Source organism: Exophiala dermatitidis, assembly GCF_000230625.1.
Source record: "Exophiala dermatitidis NIH/UT8656 unplaced genomic scaffold supercont1.8, whole genome shotgun sequence".
NCBI lineage: Eukaryota > Fungi > Ascomycota > Eurotiomycetes > Chaetothyriales > Herpotrichiellaceae > Exophiala > Exophiala dermatitidis.
The window spans coordinates 406,267-425,250 of NW_008751653.1; the positions used below are offsets into that span (position 1 = coordinate 406,267).

The 18,984-nt window shown below is 48.5% G+C and overlaps 5 protein-coding genes across 5 annotated transcripts; 2 read left to right on the forward strand and 3 right to left on the reverse strand.

Moving 5' to 3' along the window:
* Positions 1-2,047: 2,047 nt before the first annotated feature.
* On the reverse strand, positions 2,048-3,182 carry HMPREF1120_08897 (uncharacterized protein). The gene has a single exon (XM_009163168.1). It carries the CDS (start codon positions 3,098-3,100, stop codon positions 2,681-2,683), a length of 420 nt encoding a protein of 139 aa, XP_009161416.1. The 5' UTR covers positions 3,101-3,182; the 3' UTR covers positions 2,048-2,680.
* A 773-nt stretch (positions 3,183-3,955) lies between these two features.
* HMPREF1120_08898 (uncharacterized protein) lies at positions 3,956-5,084 on the forward strand (the record flags this gene model as incomplete). The annotated part of the gene is made up of 2 exons (XM_009163169.1): positions 3,956-4,411; positions 4,656-5,084. 2 exons carry the CDS (start codon positions 3,956-3,958, stop codon positions 5,082-5,084), a joined length of 885 nt encoding a protein of 294 aa, XP_009161417.1.
* A 404-nt stretch (positions 5,085-5,488) lies between these two features.
* On the forward strand, positions 5,489-9,897 carry HMPREF1120_08899 (uncharacterized protein; the record flags this gene model as incomplete). Its single annotated transcript, XM_009163170.1, has 2 exons — positions 5,489-5,743; positions 5,806-9,897. 2 exons carry the CDS (start codon positions 5,489-5,491, stop codon positions 9,895-9,897), a joined length of 4,347 nt encoding a protein of 1,448 aa, XP_009161418.1.
* Positions 9,898-10,792: 895 nt separating this feature from the next.
* Positions 10,793-12,322, reverse strand: HMPREF1120_08900 (ornithine cyclodeaminase; the record flags this gene model as incomplete). Its single annotated transcript, XM_009163171.1, has 1 exon — positions 10,793-12,322. The coding sequence occupies one exon, from the start codon at positions 12,320-12,322 to the stop codon at positions 10,793-10,795; it is 1,530 nt and encodes a 509-aa protein (XP_009161419.1).
* Positions 12,323-13,481: 1,159 nt separating this feature from the next.
* Positions 13,482-15,414, reverse strand: HMPREF1120_08901 (protein kinase (NpkA); the record flags this gene model as incomplete). The annotated part of the gene is made up of 2 exons (XM_009163172.1): positions 14,430-15,414; positions 13,482-14,331 (listed from the first exon to the last, which is right to left on the reverse strand). The coding sequence occupies exons 1-2, from the start codon at positions 14,957-14,959 to the stop codon at positions 13,482-13,484; spliced, it is 1,380 nt and encodes a 459-aa protein (XP_009161420.1). The 5' UTR covers positions 14,960-15,414.
* Positions 15,415-18,984: the final 3,570 nt, after the last annotated feature.

Here is an 18,984-nt window from a genome sequence, read left to right on the forward strand (position 1 = left end):
CTCTTTTCCTTTTCAGAAGGTTTGGTCGATGCCTTGGTCGATATCAGGCAACCGATCAGTCAAGTCTCGCACTCCATCCTAATTTCCTGCAGAGATCGAAAACTCTTCTTGCGAGGGATTGCCGAGCAAAGAATCGACCTGCAGACACATCTCGCAGCCGCATCCGCACCCGGCACGTGGTGTGAATCTGGGGCCGACGCATCGGTTGGCGAACAGATTGATGATTTCAGCGGTGAAGACGGATACTCTGTCCTGTAGATTCACTGGTACTGGGGTGGTGATTTGCTCAGCAGCCATCGTGTACAGCTTCACGGTGAATGGTATGAAGAACTTCGTCATGACCATTACAGCGGGATCTTCAGTTGCAGCCAGCTCTTGGAGCTTGTCGCAGAGTTGGTGAACCTCGAGTCCAAGATCTAGGCTGACGTACTGCTGAACGAGTGATATCATGTCAGCAGGGTCAAGTTGGGCAGGAGGCATGTAAGTCGAGCTACCAATTCTTATCCGGTTCTCTTCATGACCTGCCAGAGTGATGCCCAAGATGAAAAAGTCCTTCACAAAGGCACGATATACGTCCTAGGCAGTCCACGAGTAATTGCGGTGCTGCCTCTGAACAGAAATCCGAACACCGATACTTCGTTAAGGTCCGCGACAGACTTCACGAAGTTCGCCGCATGACGCGACGGAGTCTCTTGAGATACGATGGCTGGGTTATTGAGTAAAAATCTATTCAAGGAGCAACTCGATATATGCGGAGACACGAACCCGGAGAAGTATAGGGAACTTCCTACACCATCATAACCTGATGGCTCCCGTCCCGACCCGCCTCTCTTCCACCTCCCCGCCGGCTCCTGGCGGGTGTCTTGGACCGGTGAACTGACAGTAATTTTCATCAATCCCGTGCTTATCCCATCTTTTCCAAACTCGATAGTGAACCCCGTTGCATCTCCCTATTCCCTTCACGATTAGCTTAGCCCCTTCGCGACGTGGGGCGACTTTGGGAGATTGTGTTTTACGGAGTACAGGCCGCATTTAATCCAGAAATGTTTGGTGTGCCAATGTGATCGTCAACAGGTTTGATGACAAGTTTTTATTTGGCATGGAGGTTTGAATGCAGGTGGTTGTCCCAGAAGCCGACTACCAGAACGAAAATACCCCTGAAGTCAGAGAACAACCATCATCTGGGTTACCCACCTGCGATTTTATATTTTCCTTGAAGTTAGGTGGTGACTGCGTACTCGGTTGATACGTCATAAGCAGAATGAAATCATGCTTTTGACACTGATCGTGGAGGCAATTGACACAATGTTTCCCACGTCCGAGATTTTCAAACGCGAGGTTTCCGGGAGACCGGGTTGCTCCACGTGGCAAAGAGGGACCAGTATGCAGTGAGTCTTGGTAGCGTGGCTGTGCTCTCAAAGCTTTGACCTGTGTAAGCTGCTCGGCGTTCACGCTCCCGGCTTGCAAAATTTTGCGCAAGGAGAATATCGCATGTTCACAAAAACAGGAGCCAGTAATTCGACCGAGATGCTCGAAACGGGGTCTGTCAGGGATCATGAAATGACGGTCCCCAGCACTGTTCGAAAGCAGCATCGGCATATGTGCATGGCTTCTCCACCGGCTATGATCCAACTGGCACGACATGTAGCAATTGCTGGGGGTTGTTGCTTTTTCTAACAGTTCAATTCGACTGCAGCCACGGATCATTGTGACTTACTTTGCGGAGCTCCTTTTTTCAGGGGCCCATTGCAGCATCTTCTTTTCAGTGTTTGAAATGCTTTTTAGTTTTCATCGAAATTTGCTTCTGAAGCTGTCAAGCGATGTAGTGAGAATGCTAGTTGCTGCCTTCCATTGGCCTCATCGATGGCACAAAGTAGATCTTGACATTGGTGACGCTATGCGACTGACAGCATCAACCGAGCATGCTGTAAGTGGCCTCGGTGGCACGCGCAATTTCTGCAGTAGTCTGGAGCATGAGTGGCAAAAAGTTTGGCTGCAGCGATGTCACGCTACTAGCAAGTCAGTAGCTTGAAGCAGGACAAGGTTCTATAGTATGAGCAGCACTGTCCGAATTCGTCGACCAATACCAAGAGTTCCTAGAGGCAGGGTGGTTGAGTATGATGTGCGCATTGGCTAACTCCAGTGCTGCTCGTTGCTTCTGGATTAGAGAACTTGCCTTTGTCGCGAGCAATACGGCTCTGTGTCTTGATGCAGCCGAAACCCGTCCTTGTGGAAACTAGAGGGCATATCATGACGATAACCCAGATACCTGGTATGCAAGTGACTGTACCCTGCGTCAGTGGCACAATGAGTGCCCAGTGTTGGGAGCCGAGTGGCGATAAAGCAGGAGAACACATGCAAAGGGAGTCGTGCAAAGGGAGTCGTGCAAAGGGAGTCAAGACAGGCGAGGTTTCATGAATGAACCGATCAGGAGCACTGGCAGTGGTCTGCCACCGTGACCACCAGGTTGGTCCGCGTCAAGAAGCCAGAGTGCAACCGGCTGCAAGTGTGGTCTACCTGCTGCATTGCGAGCTAGCCAGCGAGGGACAGGCCGTGAATGACAAGAGACATGCTGTCGACCTCGTGGGGCAGAGTCGGACAGTACTCGAGTGCACCAGTGACTTCGGACCACAAGACTGTGGCGCTGCCCAGTGCATGGCTGATTGCTGAAGGAGCATACTCAGGCACAAGTGTACCAGGACTCCTGACCTACCGAGGGCGACTGCAGGGGCAGCATAGCATTCAAGTTCTGTGTCCACAACTCGGGAGGCCGCGGTGGTGGTCGTCTCCCACCAGATACATGCAGGCCATGCCTTGGGGGCACCGCAGTTCCAGCTCTTGATGCACTGCAGTGGCAGATCAAGGCACACTGCAGTCGATTCCGAGTCTTGCTGTCAAGTCGCCACGTGGGCAATGGAGAGGTGCCAGGTGGTGTGTACTGCCAGTGTGAGAACAGTTCGTTCCGAGATATCATGCATTCTATCATGCAGCAAGGTGGCAGTTGCTCGCCTGATGGCTGAGCGCCCGTGGTGGGAGCAAGCTGCTCTAACATTGCTGGGACTTGACACTGTAGACTGGTAAGAGGGAAAGCCCTGGGCATTGCCTCTGTTTTACATAAGAGTGCGTGCCTCTTGCTTCAGATTGCCCTGACTTGAGGCGAGACATCCTGTGTAATAATGCAGTGGGTGAGGCCAGTGTCATGAGGTTCCGTCAGTGCAGTGAGTTGAGATGTTTCTGCACAGGATAAATACTCCTCCGTATAAATTCTGCGGATTATCTAAGCTGGGGTGCAATGGCTCACGTGGTTGGGCTGCTTCAAAAGTTGAGTGCAGCCAAAGATTGGTCAATAATTCTCCACTCTGCCGAGCCTCTAAAAAGCTCGGCGTCAGACTAAAAGCTCGGCAGATGCTATGTAGGATGCAAAAATTCTTCACTAAAATAAAAATAATTCCTTGTCAGACTGAAGTGAGTTTTTATGATCACGTGGTTCCTCCCATAGTACTGCATCCCCCTAAGGTTGTTCACGTGACTATATCTTTAAGTTCTAGTACTAGTATACATACCTAGACAAGAGCCCTAATGGACTAGTATGCGGGTTCACAGTCTCTCATACCTAGGTAGTCACTACCATGTACCGTAGCCTACACTCACCAACGCCTGTGTGCGAATGGGCCGCATCAACAGGAGGTGCCAGTGCATGCTGCCCCCAGTACTAGCATTATCTTGGCTTGTACTATGGTGCATGTGCTCCGCACTAGTAGTCCTGTCCCTGCCAGTGGTCTACTGTGCACTTTGTGCTGCGGGGGACACCATCTCAATTTCGTACATTGTAAACTGTCGAGAGTCCGCATTTGCTGCACCATCAGCTCCTCCACGCCGTGCACCCGCAGTTGTTCATTTTGTTTGTAGTGGCCGTCACATTGCAGTTGCAGTACCAGTGTCACCAGCAGTCAGGATGGCCAGCAAGGCTTATGCATTCCAGCAGGCATGCCGCATGCGCACTTGCACCCGCTGGCAGCCCAGCACGGGCACGCGACTCGACCACTGCGCTGTCCAAGGCGCTCAGCATGCCTCTTCCTGCCGTGGACTGCTCTTCGGCTTTCAGACCACTCGGAACTTTGCTTCCTCCCATTCCAACCGCCGCAAATCCTCGTGCAAGCCGCCCAGGACCACATGTTGCGCGCACCGCACCCACCACTGCGGCCGTAGCATCGGTCAGCGTCATGCCAGCACCAGTACCAACACCGGCAGTGGCAGTGGTACACCCTCAGGCCCGAGCAGACGAGCGATTAGTGTGACCAGTGATGACGGCCGGTACAACTGGTCCGAATTGAGCACTGGAGAAAAAGCCGCGCGAGGGACTCAGCAAATGTTCAATTTCCTCCTGGTCTCCCTGGGTCTGGTTGGAACTGTAAGCAGATGATTTTCTTCTCTCCCATGCCTTTGCAATGCAGGCCCGCCAGGCTTCCTCTGCGTCAAATACTCGTCCACTACCATCTCTTCTCTGCCTGCCTGCCTGCGTCGCTTGCGCCGCAAACTTGTGTCCGGCGCGAATCTGTTTACCTCTTGGCGCTTGCAATCCGGTCCAGAGACTCCCCCGGTGTCAATCGCCGATTATACAGCATGCTGACATTGCCCTCCGGCTCCTCTGCTAGATTACCATATCCTACCTCCTCTACACTGAACTCTTCGCACCAGACAGTGCAACCGTCCAATTCAACGCGGCAGTAAAGCGCATTAAATCATCTCCTGAATGTCGGGAACTGCTAGGCCCTGCATCCCAGATAAAGGCGTACGGCGAACCCACGACCAGCAAGTGGGCGCGCGCCAGGCCCATTGCGCACAGTACCGAAACTGATCGGTTCGGCAACACTCATTTCCGCATGCATTTCAACGTTGAAGGGCCCGACGGTACGGGTGTGGTCAGTGTTCATATGATCAAACCGAGAGACGGAGATCGGTTGGAGTACCAGCTGCTCAGTTTGACTGTCAAGGGCCATGAGACGATATATCTGGAGAATAGGGAGGCGGAACGGGGTGTCAAGGGCAAAGTGGGCAAGATGTTCGGTGTCCAGTGGAGGTGACAGGGCGACCGGATGCCTTGAGAGTGAAAGTCATACTATATGCGTTTGGCGGACAATCGCGACATCGCCATCTGGTAATATTTCTCCTGCTAGCACGGTTCTTGCATACAATTGCTTTTTTCGCCAAACACTTTGCTCCAGGATACATGCCCTCACTTCAACGCCAATCAGTTCTGTCAGCCGCAGGTCGTCGATCGTCAATGGCTCGACTATTGCGCCACATTTTCAAAAGGACAAGCTGAGCGATACGATGCCATCCCCTGCCCCGGGAAGCTTGGCACCATGTAAGCTTATTCAGCCCATCTACCCCAGATATATAATACCCACCGCCCAATATCCATGCCTTGCGCATCCTAGTAACCCCTTTATCACCTCCCTGCGCACTGTGCAAGGATTTCAACACAATGTCGACGGAAAATGATGAATACGATCTTCACGAGGCATGGGACAAGGCCTGCCGATCGTTCGCGGCCACGACTGGCATTGATCTTTCGCAAGAAAAGCCCCAAAGTCCTGAGGCCGTTGTTGCTCAACTCAAGCTGAAGCGACACGCCGACGAAAAGAAACAAGCCGACTACCAAGTACTCAAAACTGTCGTCGAGAAGACCCTGCTGCTGATCCAAAACTTAGGAGGGATCGTCTCCTCGGCAGCGAGCATGGTAAGGAGCTTCGGGACACCGGAATCTTCCACCAGACTAGAGTGTTTTAATGGGTAGCATAGGTGTATGGACCCAGCTCGCTCTGTTTCAATGCTGTTTCCTACCTCATCACCGCCGGACAGAACTATAGAAACATCTTCACCAGCCTCACGCAACTTTTCAATGAGGTATCGGACGTTCTCGAGAGATTTGCTGTCTACCTCAAGATGAAAGAAGTGGACAAGCCCCTTCGGAAGATCATTCATGAGATTCTCCTGTCTTTTGTGTCCATCTGCGACTTCTCCGTGCGTGTCCTCCAAGGTAACAAGCTGCTGAAGTTCCTCAGGGTTTTCGCCTTTAACGAAGATGATGGTGTCAGTGGTGCTATCGCAAATCTGAGGTCTCTGGTTGAAAGAGAATCGCAGATGAAGACAACACTTACTTATCGAGCTGTGAAAGAAGGGTTTGGCGAAGCTCAAGATGCCATAGCTGGTGTGAAAGCTTCCCTGGACAGAATGTTGGACGACACGCGCAGAAAGGAGTCGGACAGCCTGGAGCAGAAGCTGCTCAACAAAATCAAGGTCAAACTCGGTGTGCAAAACGGGCCCGAGGAGCAGGCAAGATCGTACCGCCGTCTGTTAGCTGACACCGTCCCCGGCAGTGGACAGTGGATCGAACAGAACAGATCCTTTCTCCAATGGAGGGACCGATCTGCCGCCTGGGATAGAGTCTTGCTCTTGTCGGCAAATGAGGGATACGGAAAGTCCTTTCTCGTCACGACAATCATCCATAATCTGGAGAAACGCTACATCCAACCGACAGCAGCGCAATCAAGGACAAGCATAGCCTATCACTATATTGAGCAACTGGATGCTGGAAGAACCAATTTCGACCAGGGCATGCAATGCCTGATCAAGGCACTGAAAACTGCTGCCCTGCAACTAGCCCAGGAACCGGTCTACCGCAAGGAGCTGGCTGCCATCTGCGAGAGTTGGGTGGAGCCGGACAGCCCCGCTGAACTCTTCAGTCGACTGTTCGAGCCATGCCTGCGTAGTCATGAGACATTCTATGTCGTCTTCGACGGTGTTGACCAGCTGGGCGACTGGGGTGTGAAGGCACTATCAGATCTTCTGAGACGCATGCAAGCAGAACACGAGTCCGACGAACTACGCCACCTCAGAATACTCCTTTCAGGCCGGACACCAGTCTTAGCAACCTTAATAGACCCTGTCGACCTCAAGACCGCGGAAATCGACCTTGCCACCAGTAATGCTACTGATATAGAACGGTTTGTGGCTGACAGACTTGACAGAATGGATATCTTTCAAAAGAGCTCAAAGCAAATCCGCAGCCTTCAACAGGAGGTATTCTTGGGTCTCACTCAAGGTGCCAACGGCGACTTTGTCAATGTCGATCTACTCCTGAAGGAAATAGGATCCAAGCGCTGGCCCGCTGAGGTCCGTGAAGTCCTCGTGAACCAATCTCAGAGGTCTGACACGATCGCCCGCGAAATCAAACGATGTAACCAGACTTTTCAGACCCGAGACATCCACGATCTCAACGCTTTGCTTACCTGGGTCATGAGCGCAATGAGAACTCTAACAGTTGAAGAGCTCGAAGCTGTTCTCTACCTGCGCAATGGAGAAGCCTCACTGCGGCCGTTGTACGATCAGCTGTGCCGTCAATATTCGGCGTTCTTCATCGTGAATAAACCCGACTATCTCGAGCATAACAAACCTTCGGTGACATTGGTTTCTGATTCTATTAAGGAATACTTCAGCAGCCTTGTTCAGTCTGAGCAAGAGGTACATGAACCGAAAAGCGGCAAGGTCCATCCCGCCGAAGTCAGAATCATCCGCCACCTCCTTGACAGCGTCTGCGACGAGGACTTGTATATCAAGTTTGGCTTCGAGGAATTCTTTCAGCGCAAGTTATCGGCAAACTCTGCAACCATTAACGTGGACCTCAACAAAGTTCATTTGCAAGTTCTTCTGGATTGCTGTCACATCATCTCCAGCTATGAGCGAGTGGAGCTTCAACCCTTGTATGACTATGCATGGCACTTCTTTGTGGACCATTTACATCAAATCGAGTTGACCGCAACAGACAACAACGACAAAGCACGAGTAGGACAGTACCTTGTTGACATGTTCAGTGTTCAGGACACCATCGCCAAATGGTGGACTGCAGACCAGCTTTTCGATCTCGCGGACAGATGGTTCTTTACAGACGAAGCCGTTGACCTTGTCTTAGGCTGGCTGAAGGACCCTGCCACAACCAAAACGTGCTCTCCCAGAAACCAGGCGTGGGTCAAAACTTTGACCTCGAACTCTTTTCCCGAGGCTGATCTTTTGGAGCATGTGGCAGTGTATGTTGCGGATTGTCTCTTCCGCCAATCCGTGACATACCAAGGTCATCCTGTGATTATGATGCAAGTGTTGTATGCATTTCTTCGCAAGCTGCATCGCCGCAAGGACCCTTCTTTGGCCAAGGTTGATTTCACCACCAAGCTTCTCACAGTCAAACAGATCAACCATATATCCCGATGGGCTGCCGAGCGGCTGCATGTTGACAAGCCAGACTTTGAATGGACCCGGTGTCTTGCTCGCGCATATCGAGTCTTCGGGCACTACGAGGAGGCCGTTCAAGCCTACCAGGCAGCGGGTGAGCTGCAACATGACCACTGGTTCTCGGATTATGGACTGGCCACGACGTACGACGTCTTAGAAGAGTGGTCCCTCGCGGCACAATTGTATCAGGACATTCTCCGTCGAATCGAGACAGGTGAGGCGAAAGATCCATCTCCTGCGGAGCACATCATCACTCTTCGTTTCTCGCTCGCCCAGGTTCTGGTCGAGTTAGGTGAGTATAACAAGGCTATTGTCCTGTACGACCAACAACTGGCCGACAACCCCAGCAGTTACGGTGTTATAATGCAGAAGATCGTGGCGCTCCGGCGACAGGGGAGAAACGGCGACATCATCGAGATACTAAAACAGCTGAGCAGCGACAAAGACCCCGCCCACGGTATCAGTCGCTTGAGCATGACACTCCACACCTACATTGGTGACCTCGATTTACATTCCACGGTTCTCGTTGCGGGGAACAGGACGGGCACTATCCCGTTTGTCCAATCAGTATATCGGGCTGCCCTGGAAGAAGCCATGGACCCCGGTTATCTGGTACGGGACACGCGCACCAAGGCCGAGTATCGCGTCGTGTTGAGCTGTGAACTCGCCGACATTCTGTACAAATACCCACAGACAGTCGATGATCGCGAGGAAGCGCTGGACCTGTGGGAAAGTTCGTTTCTCGATGCCGATGACATCGGTTTCGCTCCTGCACGCTATATGGCTGCCAAAGCGCTGTCCATTGTCTACTACGAGCAATTGCGGCAGCAGCAAAGATCATCATCACCACCAGACTCGCCAGAAACTTTGAATATCGTGAACAAGCTGTTGCGACTTTCGGGCCAGACGAAGGCGGCTTCAGCAGACAACCTCAACGCCATGGCAAGCACCATTGACACCAGACTCCTTGTCGGCCGCCACTATGGCAAGGTCGGGCTGAAGAAGGAAGCTAGGGATTGTCTGCGAGGACATATCAAAATCGGCATTGATTTGCTGTCGGACGAAGACCCCAGTAATGACTGGCAGGGATATCTGCGCCTAGCCAGCACGCTCATGTATTATGGCGACAAGGACAACGCGCTCGCGGCATGGTCGCTCATTGGACCGGACGAATTCACCCAACAACAGGAGGATGGTGATGTAGATGACGAAAGGAATGACGGCGGAGGTGTGTCTGTTACATCGCAGCGGCTAGTGCCTCCCCAAGAGATCGAGCCCAAAACGCCTTTTCGAAAACCCGAAGGAAACCTCATATACAAGTGCGACGGCGGTACCTGTCAACACATGTGGACGTACGCCAACGACATGCACATCTGCATGGACTGTCTGGACGTCATGTTCGCGAGTCCGTGTCACGAGCTCCATGTCAGAAACGCTCTGGAGATTAAGGTCTGCGACCCGACGCATGAATTTCTGTACGTTCCTCCCTGGGAGGAAATGGAGGCCAAGCGCAGAGGTCCCGGACGAGTGAGGCGGGCGGGGACCACAGTTCCCGTGTCGGATTGGATTTCTGAGATTCGACGGGAATGGTCACTTGAAAAGTAATTTACCATCGAGCAGTAAACGAGTAAGGGCGTCTTCGGTCTCTCCACTTAATCGTTCAAGGCTTGATATCAATGACATGACTTCGTATGATACCACGTGGGCAAGAGAGTCCACCACCTGGCCCCTAACTACTGTAGCATATACCATGCTATACGACGATACTCTGCTATAAAACAATGGCAAAAGCGAAGGACACAGGGACGCATAATAATACATCTATCTATGGACAACTCTCCGCGCCCTTGAAGCGGTCAAGGCTCTGTGAAGAATGCCTGACTGGTAGGTATCAGACGAGGCCGAAAGATCTGAGATATAGAAACCTTCTGCGTCCGCCATACCCATCCCGACCTCGACAGCAATCACCCGGCAAGCCATCCACGAATGTCTGTCGAAGGGTAGCTAGGGTAGTACGTAAACACGATCTCTTGGGACAGACAAGCGTAAGTGGAGTAAGCAGCCAAACTGGACGTCTGATAGACCACACTGAGTGTCTCTCACCTCACATGGCCTGTCCAGTCATAGGGTTTCGAAAATCTTCGCGGCTCCTATCATTGGTTCTGGTCGTTTGTCTCGCTTCGGTTCTCGTCGTCTCCGTCTCGGGTTCGTTGTCATTAATTTATCTGCTGGAGCAAGCTGCCGAGCCAAAACCATTTGTCAAAGCCTCCCTCAGACGTACGACTGCTTGACTTCTAGATCGATCTGGTTTCGGTACGCAGGGCGACTAGAGCAATCGATTGCCAGTAAATGGGGGGTCCCACAAAGTGATGGGGTTCTCGTAGTCTATAATGATAATACACACTTCTCTTCTTTCTCCTGTTCCCGTTATTAGGCTTCTGGTGTCTCATGTTGATGACTCCGGCTGAACTGTTTGTTTGGCGGTCGCTGGTCGTCAGTATCAAAAGTCCTCAACAGTAGTCCCCATATCTCTTTCCCTGGCCATGGCAATCAAGTCGCCGGCGACGACCAAATCCATCAGCCCCATGCCGACACTCTTGTAGATGACATTACCGCGGGACAGCCAATCGGCGAGGCCCTGTTCGCCGGAGCCGCCGGACTCCGACTCCGCGGTGACGGCCTTCTTGATCATCATTAACTCGCCGATTTCGACGAGATGTTCGGGTTTCAGTTTCGCCTGGATGATCTCACCGGCCTCCTGAAGACAGAACTCTAGACTGTCGACGATGATCACGCCGCCTTGCTGGGCGTGTTTGTGGTGGTGACGATGCCCAGGCCGATGGGGCTCGACGGCGCGGCGGAAGACGTCCGGGTGGATCTCGCACATGTGCGGCGCGTACGAGCCGATGCACGAAATATATCGGCCCTTGCGCTCGCCTTGTGGAGAGATCAAGAATTCGGCGGGGAACAAAGGATCAACTGATGGGGTGCAGCAGAAGATGACATCGGCCTTGCGCACCTCTTCCTTGAGCAGGCGGCCGTAGTCGTTGAAGCCAGGACTCATGGCCGAGAATTTGATGGTCGACCGCCATTCAGGCCGCGACTCGGTTTCGGAGAACTGGAACGCCTGCATGAGCTTGATGCACCGGTCAAACGTGCGGTTGATGATGTTGACGTGTCGAATCTCGTCGCCCTTGAGAAGCAGTGCCAGTCGGATATGCCAGTACGCTTGTTTGCCTGCTCCGAACACTGTGATCGTGTGTACGTGCGTCCGTCGCCGTAGCATGATTGTCGCTGCCAACGCGGTCCGGAACGCCGTCAGTTCTTCTGCGTTTACAATCCCCATTGGGATACCGGTCGCGTCCAGCAGGGTTACTGAACCGCGCGGAGTCGTGCTGTGAGTGGTGGACATCGACGCCGGAGGTTCAAACGTGGCTCCGTCGATTGAGTCTCGGCCAGTGCTACTTACAGAGACAGTCGATGCGGATGCTGGCGTCGATGTCAGTGTCAAACTGCCTAGATCCGGCAGCCTGGCACCCGGTGACTTGGCCCGGCTAGATGACCCAGTCGTGGTTCGCGAGATGCTGTTGTGGTGGTTGTGATTGTAGTTGCCTGATGGAGTTCTGGCGTGGCTGTTTGATCGCGAGTGTGAGGGCGTGGTCGATGACAATGAAGACTTTTTACTATTTGGTTGGGAAGGGGCCGAGGCCGAGCCAAAAGGGGCCGTATGGTGGTGATACAGAGGAGGATCGCTGGGATCAGGGTCAGGATCCTCCGCCTGTTCCATCGACACGATCTTCATCCCGACTGTGGTGCCCGTCGAGGCCGGCATGAACAGCGTGGTCACTCCATTCTTACGGATAACCGTCCGCTGCGGCTGGAAGGACGACGAACAGGGTGAATTCGTGTCGCCTGTGGAGTACGAGTGCAGTGCTTCGGCCAGGCTTTGCTGTAACGCCTCGGCATCCTCTTTGTTTAGCGAGATGAGCATCTTCCGCACCTCGGCGTCGGTAAGAACTGTGAACGGCATTGTTGAAGTGGGCGGGTGAATATCTTCTTTGACGATCTTGAAGTGTGATGTGCCCTGTGTTGTTGGCTGTTGGTAGTCGATCGGGATGCACAGCGCTCAGTATGTTGCGCACAACACCAATAGTAGATGATAATGCCGCCGAGATAGTGAATAGAAAACAATGCTTCGACTGGAAAAGAGTTGTGTAAAATGATAACGCGAACAGCGACAGTGGAGTGAGGTAGGTGCTGTAGTCGTGTCCTCACTCCGTTGTGCAGTTCTAGTAGTCGCTGCTTCCCCAGACCCGGAGCCTCGGGAGCGCCGGAAAAGTTATTTTTGATCGAGTACTAGAACCCTCGACACTCAACTCAGGGCTGGCCACGCTTTCGACTGCACGGGCTAACAGACTTGCGTGTATTGTAATCGAGGAGGCCTGGATGACGACCTTCAATGGGACTGATTATTAACCAGGAAATCGTGATGTGACAATGATAAAAAGTGTCAAATTGTCCCTTGATAACTTGAACCTCTGTTGACCAGATTTGGCGGCACTGGATGGTCTGTTATTGGTCCAGATTGCACATCAACGTTTGATTGGTTGTGCAAGGAGACCGGCTACCCTTGGGAGTTCTTGGGGGTCTTGGAAGCAAAGTCGCAGTTGGGTGCTGGCATATAGTATCGTCGATGGCTGCTCGTGTTCACTACTATCCAATGTCCGCGGAATATGCTAACATGTGAAGGTACTATGATGACAGAGCCGGAGATATTATTTTATCTCCGGGACGCATATCATCTACTTTCGACATTATATGGGTTACGTTTAGAAATGGCACCCCATGTCCCGAACTTGCCAAGTCAATCTGCCGAGTTCCTCATGAGTGTGGTCCAAAGTTCTTGGAAATGCACTTGGACAGTGCCCATATCGAACATCCAACCATCGTGGGCTTCGCAGTGTGCAAGAAGCATTGCCGCCCCATGGAAGGCATGACATATAATGCGATAGGCTGTCAAGTCCATTCCCAGATTGAAGGTGCTTGAAGAGTCTGCCTCAGAACGACATAAACCAATAAAGAGCACTTTGGATCGCCACAAGTAATTGTACGGTATCAATTTCGTTATCCCACGTATATAACATTTGGTTGCTGTGCATGGATTCGTGGATTTGTTTTCGGACCGGCATCTACCCCAATCTGAGAGCAAACCCGGCACCATGCTCCTCATCAGCCCGTCTGGCAAAAATGTCAGTAACATCTTGTTCGTCCAGTCTGGGAGCATCGCCACGCTCTGGAGCCTGAGGGGTGGCTCTGCGCCGCCGCTTCTCCTGTCCGGCTTTGCTGGGGAATGTGGGGAACATTTCTTTAGCTTTGGGCTTAGGATCTTCCCTGAAATAGGGGTGTGAGAAAATCTCGGTGGCGGTTGGTCGGGCAATTGGATACAGCTCCAGCAGAGACGAGAGTAGACGAAGACCGGCCTTCGTTATATATGGAAACTTCGAAGCTGAAAGGGATGACCGACGGGCCGAGCTGGATATAACAGGATGTAGAGCTTTGGCGTTGGGTAATGATCGAAAGCCAGGCCACGTGTCGTTGGTGGGCGTATCGAGTAATGCAAAGATCTTTGACAACTGGTCGACTTCATTCTTGCCTTGGAATAAAGGGTCTTTGGTCAAAAGCTCGGCGAAAATACATCCTATACTCCAAATGTCGACGGGGAACCCATATTCTTCAGCCCCGAGCAATAGCTCTGGAGCCCTGTACCACAACGTGACCACAAGCTGAGTCAACTTAGGCGGAGGGTTGCCGGTATACCTGGCCATGCCGAAGTCGGCCAACTTGAGCTCCCCGCGATTGTTTAGTAAAAGGTTCGATGTCTTCAAGTCCCGATGTATGATCCAATGGGAATGGAGAAACTCGGTTGCTGAAACAATTTGAAGCAACAGCGTTTTGATTTCCGAGGGTAGGAAGGGTTCAGCCATGTCTTCAAGAAGAGTTTTCAGGTCATGCTCCAAGAATTCCATGACGAAATATACACTGTTGGGCGAGAATGGTACCAAGCCACATGGTTAACAACGTCTGGTATCGGCGCTTTCCAGGGCATAACGGAGGGGCACTCCTGTAGGAAGACTTACTCTTTCAAGCTATCCCCCATAACGACCTCTAATAACTTGACCACATTTGCATGCCGACTTGCCATTAAAGTTTGAATCTCCCGGAGTCCAGTGACTGGAAACCCGTCGTTGGTGTGTTCCATTTTTAACCGTTTCAACGCTACAATCTCGCCTGAAGATTTCGTCCGTGCGCGGGAGACCACACCGTAAGAGCCTTCCTCAATGTTGTTGAGGAGGTCATACTGGTCAACATGAACGCAGGGGCCGAATTGTCCACTGGGGAAGTGCAGCATATGCGAACCCTCCTCTTCAGCTGACCGTGATGGCTCGTTCTCTTCGGTGGAAGAGAGTCTCGGTCTCTTGGCAGCTCGCTCGGTGTCGTCAGCAGGAGTAGTGTGAGAAAGGTCGGGCGGTGATGCTGCGGCCGAAGCCTTTCGAGCTCTCTCTTCCTTCAAGCGTCTCTTCTCTTCTTTCTCTTTTTTCCTTAACGCTATAGCTGCAGCAGTCTCTTCGTCGGCGACGGCCCATTTCGAGGTGGCTTTGGCAGTCATGTTGGGCTACGTCGCTTAGGCGGTCGGGCAGCGAGGCGCATGGAAAGGGTGTGTGACCGAAGAAGGAGGCGGGTTGAGCTTTAACATTAAGCTCAGTCCTTGGGTTGTCACTGTAATCTTCGACGCCGGAAGATCCCTTGAAAAGGAATCCCCCCACACTACAACGTACAACGTTCAGAGGTGTTCGTGTCGAGGTCAACTGGGTGCTCGTGCTTGTGATTCAGTGGGGAAGTCTACCAGGTATTCACGTGGGCACGTGTCAGTGCGGTGTAGTGGGTGCGGGCTAAAGCCGCGTGCTGCCGGCCAGAGATCTTCCGATTTCTCGCAGCGTCACTCATGTTCTGTTGGCAGGTGCGCTAAAATTGTTGTATTTGCTCTCGCTCTATCCACTTGACAGTGTATAGAGTAGTCCTATATATACTATAGAAATCGGAGAGAACACCGTATCTCGTACGGTCTATAGATTATTCTAGAGAGTGGTAAACCTCGTCGTCAACGTCGTTATCGAGCGTTATTTAGGGTCGATAGCGAGGTTTAGAAAGTATAGCTAACGTAAGTATTCCTTAGTAGTAGGGTATCGGAGCCGACTATATATAATATACCCTCTTTAGACTATATCTATCGCTTTACTATCGAGTATAGCCTATATATCGACTAGGCGGAGATATATATAGACGAATCGCTTATAATTTTATATTATTAGTACTTTCGTAAAGTCGTCTACTCTTATATTAGCGATTATAATCTATTCTATTCGTATTTTACTAGCTTATACCTTCTATCTTAACTAATACTTATATATATTAACGTATTTTAGCTTCGTAGATAGCTAAAAGTTATCCTTATTTAGTAGACGAATAGTCTATATATTATTAGCTTTAATAATAAGCGATTAGTTAAGTTTTAGATATATCGAGTCGAAGAAGCGACTTTACTAGAGCGCTTCCTTAGCTATACGAGATAGAGCGAGTAGTTCTACCTCTATACTTAAAGTTATTATAGTATTCTATCGTAAGACTTTCTAATTAATAGAGCCTCCGAATAGAATAAAGAGATAGCCGTCGGAACTCTTTTAGCTAGTATTATTAGTAAATATAGTATCTAAGTATACCTTAAAGGTATTAACGCTCTCGTATTTATTATTATTTTAAGAAGTTATTTTAGGAGAAGTAGAGTATTTAAGAGTAAGAGTACGTATACGCTTTAAGTAGCCTAGTACTCTATTAGCGATAGCTATATATCCTAGTAATAGATTACGTAAGTATTATAAGAGTATAGAGTAAGCCCTTACGATATCCGGTCTCGTCGTTATAGCTACAAAATTAATAGACTCTATACGCTATTAATATACGTATATCTCTTATAGAGTAGCCTAGCCATTATACGACACGAGACTTTTAGTTAAAAGAGATATTAACGGTATCTTCCTACCGTACGTATTAATATTAAACTTAGCTAATAGTTTATCGATATATAAATCCTATACGAGCTATAACTTACGTAGCTTTCGGTCTCGTACGATTCGTATACCGAGAAACTAGTTAACTTCTAGTATAATACGTAGAGTAAATCGCTCTTATAGACTCTATAGAATTATATTAACTCTCTTCTTAGACTTACGCCTATAGTATAGGATAATATCGTCTATATAGAATAGGACGATAAGAAACTCGTTATTAAGGATATAATTAACTCCTAGTATTTAAGAAAGACCTAGTACCTTAAGAGTATTACTAAGAGTATTATATTATAATAAAGGGCTTTACTTAAGGCCGTAGAGCGCCTTAAGTAGACGAAGTATTATATCTAGTACTTTAAAACCTTCTAGGAAACGTATATAGATTTCCTCGTCGATCTTACTATTAAGGAATACGTTAATAGTATTAAGTTATATAAGATCTAGGTTATAAGCGGCCGTAATAGCTATAATAGTACGAAAGGTACTAAAAGTAAGAGTAGCCGTATAAATATCTTTAAAGATAAGTTATAAGTCTCCTCGTATATATATACGCGCCTTAAACTTACTTAAGTAGCCGTCGTTATCGAATTTATATTTAAATATCTAAATAAGAGAAAGGATATTACGTCTATTTATACCTTTAGTAGAGACTAGTACGAAGGTTTACTTACGTTTAAGTTCCTCGTATTTAACTCTCGCGACTTCCTCGAATTTCTTTCGAAATAGGTAATTAGCGAGCTATTTCTATAATTTTAGCTTAGGAGAGAGAGTATTCCTATATACTCGTTAGAAATCTTTTTCGATAGTAAAGACGGCGATAAAGGTAGAGTAATACGTCGATAGACTATTATTAATACTATTATCTTCGAGCGTAGTAACGTATATCTATTTTCTTAGTTTCGAACGTCGTCTTATTATAATAATATTTTTCTTATCGAAATCTACTAAGATATTAGTATATCGAGAGGCTTAGACTATCTTATCTTAATCTAGAGACGCCTAGCGAGATAAGCCTTCTATAGTAGTCTCCTTAAGTATATATATTTATAGTTCTTCTTCCTAAGTTTCTTCTCTTCTTTCTTATTCTCTTATTAAGGGGAGACCGGCCTCCGCTAGGGGCTAGTTCTTTACTATAAATAGAGAGGAATTTAACGATATTAATAGGGGTTCGACGCCGCTAGAGATACTCTCTCGTTTAGGCTCGCGTCTCTCTAAGGAGCCCTCTTAAGTAGGGGCGTCCTAGCGCGCGGCTCGAGCGGCGGAGTCCTCTCGGCTAGTAGCGCGACGAGAGCCCTCGATACTTTCGGTTATAGATCGCGAGCCTCGTAAGCCTACGATTACTTTTATAGTAGTTATCGGCTCTATAGATATCGCTAGTTAAGAAGAAGAAGAAGAAGATTTAGATATAGCGTTAGAAGTAAGATATATATCTATAGAATTATATATAGTTAGCGTATTACGTAATTTAGCTTTCTCGGCCTCTAATTAGCTAGAAATTAATATCGTCTAAGGCTCCTAAGCTTCTAATTAGTCGGAAGTAGTTTCCGGATAATTCGGCGCTAAGCCGTTTTTAGAATTAATTAGAATTATATCTATTTTAGGTATCGACTCGTATATTTCGATATCTAGCTAAATCGACTTAATTAATAGTAACTTATTATCTTTATATAGAAGTAGTAAAAACGTCTTATTATCGTTAAAGATAACGTCTTATACTCGTATAACCTAGTCTTTATCGGATCGCTAGATTTAAAAGATATTTATTAAATCGTACCTAACGAGATACCTAATCTACGCGCGTTATTAAAGTTTATCTTTCTATAGAATATTATACTATAATATATAGGCTTTATAACCGTATACGTATATATACGAGATATCGAGTCGTCGCCCGTATAGTATTTCGAATAGCGTTTTCTAGCTAAGTATACGAGACGATAATCGATTTAGGATATATTCTACGGTTTTTACTATCTTAGGCTATAGATTCTTTAGTAGATTTACGTATAGATATATTATTTAAGCTATATTAATTAGTAATCGGTCTACTTATTCTATATAACTATTTTAAGCGGAAGTATACGATATACTTCGTTTAGTTATTAGACTTCTATCTCGTACGTTATTATCGTAGATCTTTAATAGCGATCTTTCCTCGTCTATTCTAATAAACTTAACGTTATAGCTATATCTCGTATAAATTATATTTATAAAGTCTTAAGCTATTTAGAATAATTAATACTTTCGTAGATATATATAGACGAAATATATTCTCGTATAGTAATCTCTAAAATAGCTAATCTATTTATCTCCGTTATAGACTATATTAAGGGGTATTAAGTCGTACGAGACTCTATTAAATAGTCTCGTCGCTAATTCTTCTTATAATAAGTTTCGAGAGATAATCTAGGTTACTTTTAATAGTCGATAAGGCTCGTATTAAATAGAAGTAATCTTCTTAATCTTCGGAAGTTCGGTTACTATATCTAGTAGGTATCGAAGCGCTTTATATTCTATATACCCTATAACGGTATATAGTCTATCTAGGGAGTCCTCGTAGGGAGAC

Bases quoted from the DNA above. Each gene is read 5' to 3' on its own strand.
- HMPREF1120_08897 (XM_009163168.1), bottom strand. From the start codon at position 3,100: ATGCCCAGGGCTTTCCCTCTTACCAGTCTACAGTGTCAAGTCCCAGCA.